The sequence below is a fragment of the Poecile atricapillus genome, chromosome 22, assembly GCF_030490865.1.
Source record: "Poecile atricapillus isolate bPoeAtr1 chromosome 22, bPoeAtr1.hap1, whole genome shotgun sequence".
NCBI classification, from domain to species: domain Eukaryota; kingdom Metazoa; phylum Chordata; class Aves; order Passeriformes; family Paridae; genus Poecile; species Poecile atricapillus.
The window spans coordinates 7,375,026-7,387,520 of record NC_081270.1 but is presented as its reverse complement, the minus strand read 5'-3'; the positions used below and the strand labels follow the sequence as shown (position 1 = coordinate 7,387,520).

At 56.1% G+C, this 12,495-nt stretch overlaps 1 protein-coding gene across 8 annotated transcripts in view; it reads left to right on the top strand.

Annotated features, from left to right (window-relative positions):
- ARHGEF10L (Rho guanine nucleotide exchange factor 10 like) overlaps positions 1 to 11,623 on the top strand; it is a 34,447-nt gene extending 22,824 nt beyond the window's left edge. For all 8 annotated transcript variants that reach the window (XM_058855156.1, XM_058855154.1, XM_058855152.1 and 5 more), the window contains 10 exons: positions 87 to 214; positions 2,247 to 2,347; positions 2,612 to 2,733; positions 3,553 to 3,639; positions 4,050 to 4,270; positions 5,041 to 5,195; positions 7,898 to 8,040; positions 8,800 to 8,968; positions 9,961 to 10,083; positions 10,977 to 11,623. In XM_058855156.1, the coding sequence (XP_058711139.1) occupies positions 87 to 214; positions 2,247 to 2,347; positions 2,612 to 2,733; positions 3,553 to 3,639; positions 4,050 to 4,270; positions 5,041 to 5,195; positions 7,898 to 8,040; positions 8,800 to 8,968; positions 9,961 to 10,083; positions 10,977 to 11,467 (1,740 nt within the window). In that variant the 3' untranslated portion in view covers positions 11,468 to 11,623. The remainder of the gene's footprint in view (positions 1 to 86; positions 215 to 2,246; positions 2,348 to 2,611; positions 2,734 to 3,552; positions 3,640 to 4,049; positions 4,271 to 5,040; positions 5,196 to 7,897; positions 8,041 to 8,799; positions 8,969 to 9,960; positions 10,084 to 10,976) is intronic.
- Positions 11,624 to 12,495: the final 872 nt, after the last annotated feature.

The following is a 12,495-nucleotide window of genomic DNA, read 5'->3' as shown; positions in this document are numbered from 1 at the left end:
CGCCGGCTTTCTCCGGCGGGATCGGGGGTGATCCCGGATCCCGCGGCGCTCTGGGAACGTTCCCGGTGTTTCCCGGTGTTCTCCAGAACCTGAACATGACGGTGGCGCAGGACTGGTGCCTGGCCCTGCAGAGGATGATGAAGGTCAAGGAGGAGGAGATCCACTCGGCCAACAAGTGCCGGCTGCGGCTGCTGCTGCCCGGAAAACCGGACAAGTGAGGGATGCGGGAATGTGGGAATGGGGGAATGGGGGAATGGGGAATGGGGGAATGGGGGAATGCGGGAATGTGGGAATGTGGGAATATGGGAATGTGGGAATTGGGAATGGGGAATGGGGGAATGTGGGAATGGGGGAATGGGGGAATGGGGGAATGGGGGAATGGGGGAATGGGGGAATGTGGGAATGGGGGAATGGGGGAATGGGGGAATGGGGGAATGGGGGAATGTGGGAATGTGGGAATGTGGGAATGGGGGAATGGGGGAATGGGGGAATGGGGGAATGTGGGAATGGGGGAATGGGGGAATGGGGGAATGTGGGAATGTGGGAATGTGGGAATGTGGGAATGGGGGAATGGGGGAATGTGGGAATGGGGGAATGTGGGAATGTGGGAATGTGGGAATGGGAGAATGGGGGAATGGGGGAATGGGGGAATGGGGAATGTGGGAATGTGGGAATGTGGGAATGGGGGAATGTGGGAATGGGGGAATGGGGGAATGTGGGAATGGGGGAATGTGGGAATGGGGGAATGTGGGAATTGGGAATGTGGGAATGGGGGAATGTGGGAATGCGGGAATGGGGGAATGGGGGAATGTGGGAATGGGGGAATGCGGGAATGCGGGAATGCGGGAATGGGGGAATGGGGGAATGTGGGAATGTGGGAATTGGGAATGGGGAATGGGGGAATGGGGGAATGTGGGAATTGGGAATGGGGGAATGTGGGAATGTGGGAATGTGGGAATTGGGAATGGGGGAATGTGGGAATGGGGGAATGTGGGAATGTGGGAATGCGGGAATGTGGGAATGTGGGAATGGGGGAATGGGGGAATGTGGGAATGTGGGAATTGGGAATGGGGGAATGTGGGAATGTGGGAATATGGGAATGTGGGAATGGGGGAATGTGGGAATTGGGAATGGGGGAATTGGGAATTGGGAATGGGGGAATGGGGGAATGGGGGAATTGGGAATGGGGGAATGGGGGAATGGGGGAATGGGGGAATGGGGGAATGGGGGAATGGGGGAATGGGGGAATGTGGGAATGTGGGAATGGGGGAATTGGGAATGGGGGAATGGGGGAATGGGGGAATGGGGGAATGGGGGAATGCGGGAATGCGGGAATGGGGGAATGTGGGAATGGGGGAATGGGGGAATGGGGGAATGGGGGAATGGGGGAATGTGGGAATGGGGGAATGGGGGAATGGGGGAATGGGGGAATGGGGGAATGGGGGAATGGGGGAATGTGGGAATGCGGGAATGCGGGAATGCGGGAATGGGGGAATGTGGGAATTGGGAATGGGGGAATGGGGGAATTGGGAATGTGGGAATGGGGGAATGGGGGAATGTGGGAATGGGGGAATGGGGGAATGGGGGAATGGGGGAATGGGGGAATGTGGGAATGTGGGAATGTGGGAATGGGGGAATGGGGGAATGTGGGAATGGGGGAATGGGGGAATGGGGGAATGGGGGAATGGGGGAATGGGGGAATGGGGGAATGGGGGAATGTGGGAATGTGGGAATTGGGAATGTGGGAATGCGGGAATAGGGGAATGCGGGAATGGGGGAATGTGGGAATGGGGGAATGGGGGAATGGGGGAATGGGGGAATGTGGGAATGGGGAATGGGGGAATGTGGGAATGGGGGAATGGTGGGAAGAAGAGGGAAAGGAATGAGGAGGAGGAGGATGAGGATGAAGAGCGGGATGAATATGATGAGGAGGAGGCGGAGGAGGAGGCGGAGGAGGAGGAGGAGGAGGAGGGTGAGGATCACAGTGAGGTGGAGGAAGAGGAGGGAGGAGGAAGATGAGGAGAAGGAGGATGAAGAGCAAGATAACTGAGGATGAGGATGAGGATGAGGATGAGGATGAGGATGAGGATGAAGGTGGTGATCACAGTGAGAGGAAGGGGAGGAAGATGAGGAGAAGGAGGATGAAGATGAGGATGAGGATCACAGTGAGGAAGAGGGAGTAAGACGAGGAGAAGGACGATGCTGATGATGATGATGCTGAGGCTGAAGGCTGCCGTGTCCCGCAGGTCTGGGCGCCCCATCAGTGTCATGGTGGTGTTCATCACCCCCAGCCCCCTCAGCAAGATCTCCTGGGTGAACCGGCTGCACCTGGCCAAGATCGGCCTGCGTGAGTCTCCCCGGAAAACCCGGGAAAGAAAGGGGGGAAAACCGGGAGCCAGGGGCTGGGAAGTCGGGATTTTTTCCTGGAATTCTGGGTTTTTCGGGATATTTTTTTTTTTTTTCTCCCCCCCCCCCACTCCACGCTGCGATAATTCCGTGCAGGGGATGAGGCACGTCCCGAATCCGTGGGAAAAGCTGGATTGGGGTGGGATTGGATCCCAAAGGTGGGGTTTGGGGTCGGGCTGATCCCGGAGCTCCCGGTTTTCCGCAGGGGAGGAGAACCAGCCGGGCTGGCTCTGCCCGGATGAGGACAGGAAGAGCCGAGCTCCCTTCTGGTGCCCCATCCTGTCCTGCCACATTCCAGCCTTCTCCTCCAAAGCCTTGGATCTGCAGGTGAGAGCCGGGAAAACCCCGGATCCGAGAGGGAAAGGCACAAATGCCATCCTGGAAGGGCTGGAAAAACCCCGGATCCGAGAGGGAAAGGCACAAATCCCACCCTGGAAAGGCTGGAAAAACCCCGGATCCAGGAGGGAAAGGCACAAATCCCACCCTGGAAAGGCTGGAAAAACCCCAGATCCAGGAGGGAAAGGCACAAATCCCACCCTGGAAAGGCTGGAAAAACCCTGGATCCAGGAGGGAAAGGCACAAATCCCAGCCTGAAAAGGCTGGAAAAACCCCGGATCCAGGAGGGAAAGGCACAAATCCCACCCTGGAAAGGCTGGAAAAGGCTGGAATTAGTGCAATCCAGCCTGGAAAATTGGGAATAGTAACTTGATCCCAGATTTTGGGATCTGCACTGACATCCTGCGTGTGTTGGGATAATTTGGGTTCTCCATCCCCGTTTCCCTCCTGATCCATCATTTCTGGGAGGAAAGGCCCAAATCCACAGCGGTGGGGCTGGAAAACCCTCGGATCCAGGTGGGAAAGGCACAAATCCCACTCTGGAGGGGCTGGAAAAGGCAGGAATTGGGGCAGTCCAAGGGGGAAAATTTGGAAGAGCAGCTGCATCCCAGATTTTGGGGTTCCCACTGATTCCCTGCCTGTTTGGGGTGCTTTGGGTTCTCCATCCTCTTTCCCTTTGCATCCACGAATTTTGGGGTGGAAAAGCCCAAATCCCACAGTGGAGGGGCTGGAAAAGGCAGGAACTGGGGCATTCCAAGGGGGAATTTCGGGAATGGAGGCCGAATCCCGATGTTTGGGTTCCCACCGCAGCTGGGAGCCGCTGTCCACAACCCCGTCCATTCCTCGCTCCTGGGATTCTCGGCCGTCAGCACCTCCCTGCCCCAGGGCTTCCTGTGGGTGAGCAAACCCCAAACTCCGGGATTTGGGATTATTTGGGATTAATTTGGGGTTATTTGGGTTCATTTGGGGCGGCTCTGGCTGGAATCCCGGAATGCTCATTCCTGGTTTTCCTGCCCCACCGTTGGGAGGGGGTCAGGAGGGGGCAGAGGGGGCAGGTGGAGATCTCCGGGTGAGGAAAACCCCAAACAGATCCCGGGATTTGGGATTATTTGGGATTTGGAGCTGTTCTGGCTGGAATCCCCTTCCCGTGGAATCCTGGAATGCTCATCCCGGTTTTCCTGCCCCGCAGGCGGGAGGGAGTGGGGTGGAGATCTCTGGGTGACCAACGGATCCCGGGATTTGGGATTTGGGATGGCTCTGGCTGGAATCCCGGGATGCTCATTCCCACTTTTCCCCTTTTCCCGCAGGTGGGAGGGGGGCAGGAGGGGGCGGGGGGGCAGGTGGAGATTTTCTCCCTGAACCGCTCCGTGCCCCGAACCGTCAAATCCTTCCCGGTGCCGGCCCCGGTGCTGTGCATGGAATTCATCCCGGAGCCAAATCCCGAGGATCCCGGGGAGCAGGGAATGGCCCCGGATCCGGCCCCCAATGCCCCCCACCCCGCAGTGTGCCTGGGGCTGCAGGACGGGAGGTGAGGTCCCAAATCCCGGCTCCGATCCCAAATCCCGGCTCCGATCCCAAATCCCGGCTCCGGTCCCAAATCCCAGCTCCCATCCCAAATCCCGGCTCCGATCCCAAATCCTGGCCCCAGTCCCAAATCCCAGCTCCCATCCCAAATCCAGGCTCTGATCCCAAATCCCGGCTCCCATCCCAAATCCCGGCTCCCATCCCAAATCCTGGCTCCGATCCCAAATCCCGGCTCTGATCCCAAATCCTGGCCCCAGTCCCAAATCCCAGCTCCCATCCCAAATCCCAGCTCCCATCCTGAATCCCAGCCAGGATCCCAAATCCAAGCTCCCATCCTGAATCCTAGCTCCCATTCCAAATCCCAGTCTGGATCCCAAATCCCAGCTCCCATCCCAAATTCCAGCTCCCATCCCAAATCCCAGCTCCCATCCCAAATCCCAGCTCCCATTCCAAATCCCTGTCTGGAACCCAAATCCCAATTCCCGTCCCAAATCCCAGCTCCCATCCCAAATCCCAGCTCCCATCCCAAATCCCAGCTCCCATCCCGAATCCCAATTCCCGTCCCAAATCCCAGATCCCATCCCAAATCCCAGCTCCCACCCCAAATCCCAATTCCCGTCCCAAATCCCAGCTCCCATCCCAAATCCCAGCTCCCACCCCACATCCCAGCTCCCATCCCAAATCCCAGCTCCATTCCCTCAACGGGCTCCTGGGATCCTGGAATCCCAGCCACTCCGGGGCTGATCCCGGAATTCCGGCCCCGATGCTTCCCAGCCTGCTGGTGTACGGCAGCGTGGATTCGGGAACGCCGTGCCTGCTGCGCTGCCAGATCCCGGGAATGCCGCCCATCCTGTGCCTCCGGAACAGCCCCGAGTTCCTGCTGGCCGGGCTGCAGGACGGGAACGTGGCCGCCTTCCCCCGGAACCACGGTGAGCATTCCCGGGAATCCGTCTTTGGGATATCCCGTTGGGATTGGGATAAATCCCCACCTAGAATATTCCATCAGGATGAATCCCGGTTTGGGATATCCCGTTTAGGATAAATCCACATTTAGGGTATCCCGTTGGGATAAATCCCATTTAGGATAAATCCCAGTTTGGGATATCCCATTGGGATAAATCCCATTTAGGAAAAATCCCAGTTTGGGATATCCCATTGGGATAAATCCCATTTAGGAAAAATCCCAGTTTGGGATATCCCATTGGGATAAATCCCATTTAGGATATCACACTGGGATAAATCCATATTTAGGATATTTCATTGGGATAAACACACATTTAGGAAAAATCCACATTTAGGATAAATCCCTGTTTAGGATATCCCATTGGGATAAATCCACATTTAGGATATCCCAATGGGATAAATCCATATTTAGGATATCCCATTAGGATAAATCCCTGTTTAGGATATCCCATTGGGATAAATCCCATTTAGGAAAAATCCCAGTTTGGGATATCCCATTGGGATAAATCCCATTTAGGATATCCCAATGGGATAAATCCCTGGTTAGGATATCCCACTGGGATAAATCCCCATTCTTCCTTTGTTTTCCCAACATTTTCCCTGGCATTCCCAGAGCAGGAAAATCCCAGGTTTCCCGTGCTGGATCCAAACAAACTCGTTTTGGGGGAAAACCTTGGCAAAATGGTCCTGCAAGATCCATGTGGGATGTGCAAGGAATGGGAATTGCCTTCCCAAAATTCCCATTTTTGGGGCTGGAAATGGCGTTGGTCCCCTCCAACCCCCCTCAGGTGGAATATTCCTTTTATTCCCTGGATTTTGGGCTCGTTTTCCCGGGATTTGGCTCAGGCTGAGGTCCCATCCTGCTGCCATCCCATTTTTCCAGGAATTCCTGGACTGGGAAATTCCTCCTTTTCATCACTAGGGGGTTGGAAAGAGCCGGGAATCCGGCGGAATTGGGGCGGTTTTGGGGAAGAATTCCGGGTTTTCTCCGGAAAAGCTGCAGGGAGCAGCCCCTGGCTCAATCCTGAGCCACCGAATCCCCTTAAACTCAGAATTTTGGGATTGTGCCCGTCCCCCTTCCCAAATGATCCAGCGCTGGGAGCCAATTAACGGGATTTAATTAATTGTAAATTGATTAAAGAGCAGCCACAGGGGGGAGTTCTGAACCTCTTCCCGATTTTCTGGGAGGGAAAAGCTTCCCTGGAATCGCCTCTTTTCCGTGGAAGTCGGGATTTGCTGGGAGCAGGGCTTGGAGCATCCAAAGGCTCCTTCATCCCTGGGATCCGAGGGTTTGGGTAAAAAAACACGGATTGGGAATAAAAAGATGGGAAGTGCCGATGGATTGGAGCCTCTGGCCTTGGATTCACCCCGACCCAGCTGCTCCGGGATCCTCGGGATTGGGCCTGGAACGGCCCTTCCGGAACAAATCCATTACAAAAAAACGGGAATTTGGGGTTTTCCAAAGAGCCCTCAGGGTGGAGGGGCCGCTCCTTCCGAAAGGGAATTCTGGGAATGTTGGGAAGTGGGAATGACCCTCCTGGTGACCCCTGGGGGGACTCGGCTTCACCTGGAGCTTCCCGGGTGTGCCGGGTTCCGTGTTTTCCTTGCTGTTATCCCATTCCATTATCCCATTCCATTATCCCATTCCATTATCCCATTCCCATTATCCCATTCCATTATCCCATTCCGTTATCCCATTCCCGTTATCCCATTCCATTATCCCATTCCATTATCCCATTCCATTATCCCATTCCATGGTTTCTGTTCTGTATTCCCATTCCTATGTTCCCACTCCACATTCCCGTTCCACATTCCCACTCCACATTCCCACTCCACATTCCCGCTCCACATTCCCACTCCACATTCCCGCTCCACATTCCCACTCCACATTCCCACTCCACATTCCCACTCCACATTCCCGTTCCACATTCCCACTCCACATTCCCACTCCACATTCCCATTCCACATTCCCACTCCACATTCCCACTCCACATTCCCTCTCCACATTCCCTCTCCACATTCCCACTCCACATTCCCACTCCACATTCCCGCTCCACATTCCCACTCCACATTCCCACTCCACATTCCCGCTCCACATTCCCACTCCACATTCCCACTCCACATTCCCTCTCCACATTCCCACTCCACATTCCTGTTCCATGTTCCCACTCCACATTCCCGCTCCACATTCCCACTCCACATTCCCACTCCACATTCCCGTTCCACATTCCCGTTCCGTGTTCCCACTCCACATTCCCACTCCACATTCCCGTTCCACATTCCCACTCCACATTCCCACTCCACATTCCCACTCCACATTCCCACTCCACATTCCCGTTCCACATTCCCACTCCACATTCCCACTCCATATTCCCGCTCCACATTCCCACTCCACATTCCTGTTCCATGTTCCCACTCCACATTCCCGTTCCACATTCCCACTCCACATTCCCACTCCACATTCCCACTCCACATTCCTGTTCCATGTTCCCACTCCACATTCCTGTTCCACATTCCCTCTCCACATTCCCACTCCACATTCCCGTTCCACATTCCCACTCCACATTCCCTCTCCACATTCCCACTCCACATTCCCACTCCACATTCCCTCTCCACATTCCCTCTCCACATTCCCACTCCACATTCCCGCTCCACATTCCCGTTCCAGAGGGTCTGTGGGACGCGGCCGCGCTCCGGCTGCTCCGGCTGGGCTCGGGCCCCGTGCGGGCGCTGCTGGCGCTGGAGGAGTCGCTCTGGGCCAGCTCCCAGAACCTCGTCAGCGTCCTGGGAACGCCGGAGCTGCAGAGCCAGGTACGGAACTGCGGGAATAACGGGAACGGCGGGAATAACGGGAACTGCGGGAATAACGGGAACGGCGGGAATAACGGGAACTGTGGGAATAATGGGAACGGCGGGAATAACGGGAACGGCGGGAATAACTGTGGGAATGGGAATGGCAATGGGAACGGCAACAGGAATGGGAATGGGAATGGCAACAGGAATGGGAATGGGAATGGGAATGGGAATGGGATTGGGAATGGGAACAGGAATGGTAATGGGATCAGGAATGGGCATGGGAATGAGAACAGCTACGGGAATGGGATCGGGAATGGGAACAGCTATGGGAATGGGAACAGCTATGGGAATGGGAACAGGAATGGGAATGGGAATGGGAACGGGAATGGAAACAGGACTGGGAATGAGAATGGGAATGGGAATGGGAATGGGAATGAGAACGGGAATGGGAACAGGAATGGGAACGGGAATGGGAACAGGAATGGGAACGGGAATGGGAAAAAGCCCTGGAAAAGGCTTGGAGTGGGGCTGGATTCTGGCGGGCAGTGCTGGGAGCTGAATTCCCATCGGAGCCCCGCGCTCCCAGAGCGGCTCCTGAGATCAGGAATTCCGGGCGTCCCAAAATCGCGGGGATCCTCAAACACCCTCAGCGAGCCTCGAGGCGAGGCCTGACCGCGGCAGGGAGGGCGGGGAGCCGAATTCCCGGCGGGAATGGTGGGGAATCCGGGGGTGTGGGGTGGAAGGCAATCCCGGGAACATCGGGAATTCCATCAGCACCGTTTCGAGGCGCACCCGGAGGCGGCGGTGACGCGGATGGTGCGGGCGGGCAGCGGGGTCTGGATGGCCTTCGCCGAGGGCTCCTCCATCCGCCTCTTCCACACCGAGACCCGCGAGCACCTGCAGGAGATCAACGTGGCCACCAGGACCACCCTGCTGCTGCCCGGTCAGCAATTAGTGCTTAATTAGGGTCATTAATTAGTGATCCGTGGGAATCGGCGAATGGGATCACCCTGCTGCTGCCCAGTGACCAATTAGCCGCTAATTAGGGGAGTTAATTAGTGATCCATGGGAATCGGGGAATGGGATCACCCTGCTGCTGACCAGTCAGCAATTAGGGCTTAATTAGAGGAGTTAATTAGTGATCTGTGGGAATCGGGGAATGGGATCACCCTGCTGCTGCCTGGTCAGCAATTAGCACTTAATTAGGGGAGTTAATTAATTAATTAATTAATCCTGACTTTATCCTGTGATCCCATCCCCATTCCCCATCCCATTCCCACTCCGGGTTATCCCGGCCTCATTCCCACTCCACAATTCCACAATCCCTTCATTAGTTCCCAGCACCAGACTTGTGTAGTTCCCTGTTTTATTCCCTATTTTTCTCTTTTTCCAGGCATATCCCGATATCCCAATATCCCAATATCCCAATATCCCAATATCCCAATATCCCAATATTCCGGTATCCCAATATCCCTCCCATCCCTGCATTCCCAGGCAGGAGCGTTGGGATCAAATCCATTTGAGCTCCTGCTCCCAAACCCTCTGGAATGTGGCAGCTCCTCCGTGAGCCACTGTGGATTTATCCATTTCCCTGGATTTATCAATTTCCCTGGATTTATCGATTTCCTTGGATTTCTCACTTTCCCTGGATTTATCAATTTCCCTGGATTTATCAATTTCCTTGGATTTCTCACTTTCCCTGGATTTATCGCTTTCCCAACTCCCGCCAACTCCTTCCCACAAAATCCTCATTTCCTCTTGGAATCTCTTCTCTCCCTCTTTTTCTTTTCCCTCTTCTAATTCCTTTCCATTCCCAGCGCTTCCCGCTGGCTGCGGCTCTGTCGGGATCTTCCCGAGGCCGTTCCCTACGGAAGCCGGGGGTTGTGCCTCGGGATTCTCCCTGATCCCGGCTTTTCCCGGCTTTTCCCGCGGCAGGGCAGAAGCTCGTGCGCGTCACCAGCCTCCTGCTGTGCCAGGGCTCGCTCTGGGTGGGGACGGATCTGGGAATCATCGTCCTGCTGCCGGTGCCGCGCCTGGAGGGCATCCCGAAAATCACCGGTGAGCCCGGAAAACGGCGACATTCCCGGAGAAACCGCCCCGGTCCCGGAGAAACGGCGCCAATCCCAGAGAAACGGCGCCCGTTCCCAGAAAACGGCGCCAATCCCAGCCCATTCCCAGCCCATTCCCATGCTGCTCCCAGAGAAACGATGCCCGTTCCCAGGGAAATGGTGCCCATTCCCAGCCCATTCCCAGACCATTCCCAGGTTCTTCCCAGACCATTCCCAGGTTCTTCCCAGCCCATTCCCAGCCTATTCCCAGCCCATTCCCAGACCATTCCCAGGTTCTTCCCAGCCTATTCCCAGACCATTCCCAGGTTCTTCCCAGTCCATTCCCAGGTTCTTCCCAGCCTATTCCCAGACCATTCCCAGGTTCTTCCCAGTCCATTCCCAGGTTCTTCCCAGCCCATTCCCAGTCCATTCCCAGGTTCTTCCCAGCCCATTCCCAGACCATTCCCAGGTTCTTCCCAGCCCATTCCCAGGCTGTTCCCAGAGAAACGATGCCCATTCCCAGGGAAATGGTGTCCATTTCCAGGGAAACAGCGCCATTCCTGGAGAAACAGAGCCCATTCCCAAAAAACCAGCGCCATTCCCAGGGAAATGGCGCCCATTCCCAGGCTGTTCCCAGATAAACAACTCCCATTCCCAGGTGGTTCCCAGCCCATTCCCAGGGAAACAGCGCCATTCCCAGCCTCATTCCCAGCCCATTCCCACCTTGCTCCCATCCCAATCCCACCGTTCCCGTTCCCAGCCCATTCCCAGCCTCGTTCCCAGCCCATTCCCGCCTTGTTCCCATCCCAATCCCACTGTTTCCATTCCCAGCCCATTCCCGCCTTGTTCCCATCCCGATCCCGCCGTTCCCGTTCCCATCCCACTCGGATCCCTGTTTTCCAGGGAAGGGGATGGTGTCCCTGAACGGCCACGCCGGCCCCGTGCAGTTCCTGGCGCTGGCTCTCAGCACTTTGGCTCCCGACGCCCTCCGGGCCGAGCAGGACGAGGCCGACGAGGCGGACGAGGAGAAATCCCCGGATCCGGAGGGGCTCCCGCCACGAGAAATGCGGAAAAAAGGGATTTTGTTACAATACCGGCTGCGCTCCACCTCCCACCTGCCCGGCCAGCTGCTCTCCGTGCGGGAAGCGGCGCCGGGAGCGCCGGGAACGCCGGGACACGCCGAGGAGGATGGATCCATCTACGAGCTGGCCGACGATCCCGACGTGTGGGTGCGGAGCCGGCCCTGCTCCCGGGATTCTTCCCGCAAGGAAATCTCCTCGGTGGCCATCGTCTCCGGAGGCCGCGGGTACCGGGATTTCCGGGCGGAATCCGCGCACCGCTCCGGCGACGCCGACAGCTCCCTGCTCATCTGGCAGCTCCCGCTGGCGCTGTGAGCCCCGCACGGAATTCCCGAATTTCCTACCTCAGGAATCCCCTGAATTCCCGGGAGCGCCGCCGCCGCCCTGGGCGCTTCGGCCACTGCGAGGAAAAAAAAAAAACAAAACTGGGAAAAACGCCGGATTTTCGCCCAAATCTGGCGGACCTGGAGTTGGGAGTGGCAGGATTTTCCCGGTTTCCCTGTGTGTGTGTGTGTGTGTGGATAATCCCTAGAGATAGAAATCCCTGGATTATAAATAGGCTGTACATTATTACCTGTAAAAAGAAGGAATCTGTATATATTGGGAATGCCGGGAAGAGCGGGAGCAGCTCCCGAAAAAGCGGCTCCGGCTGCAATATCCACTCCTTTTCCCGACCGGGAATTTAAGGATCTTCCATACTGAAATCCCCTGGATTTGGGAGCCGAGCCTGCTTGGCTTCCCAAGGAAAGGAAAACAGGGGGAGCGTGGAAATAAATCCCATAGGAATGGCCGTGGTTTCCTTGGTGTGTGGCTTCGGGGCTTTCCCGGGATTTGGGGGCAGCATTCCAAGGGTTCTGCTTCCCTGGGAATGCTCCGGGAGGGGGCTTGGAGCAGCCTGGGAATGCAAGAGGTTTCCAACAGAATGGGACGAGCTTTAAGATGATTCCAAGCATCCTGGAATTCTGGGATTCTGGTGCAGCCCCTGGAGCTGCACATCCTAAAAATCAGTAAAGAAACCCCCAAATTTCCTCTTTTCCCGCTAGGAATGGAGTGGGATGCAGGGAAAATCCACTCCTTCTTCTGCTATTTCCACAATCTCCATCGGCTCCGGAGCAATCCCAGCCCAGGAATTTGGGAATCCATCCCGGGACTGGATCCATTCCCGTTGCTGCCTGTAACGGGAATTCCATGGGGAGCATCCGGTGACGGGATGGAGATTCCCAAACCCTGGAATGGGAGGTGCTGATGGATATTCCCTCCTCATCCCAACCTTCTCAGGGATATTCCCCTCTCCTTGTCCCTCGCTGCATCCTTGGAATCCACGGAGCAGCCGCCGTCCACGC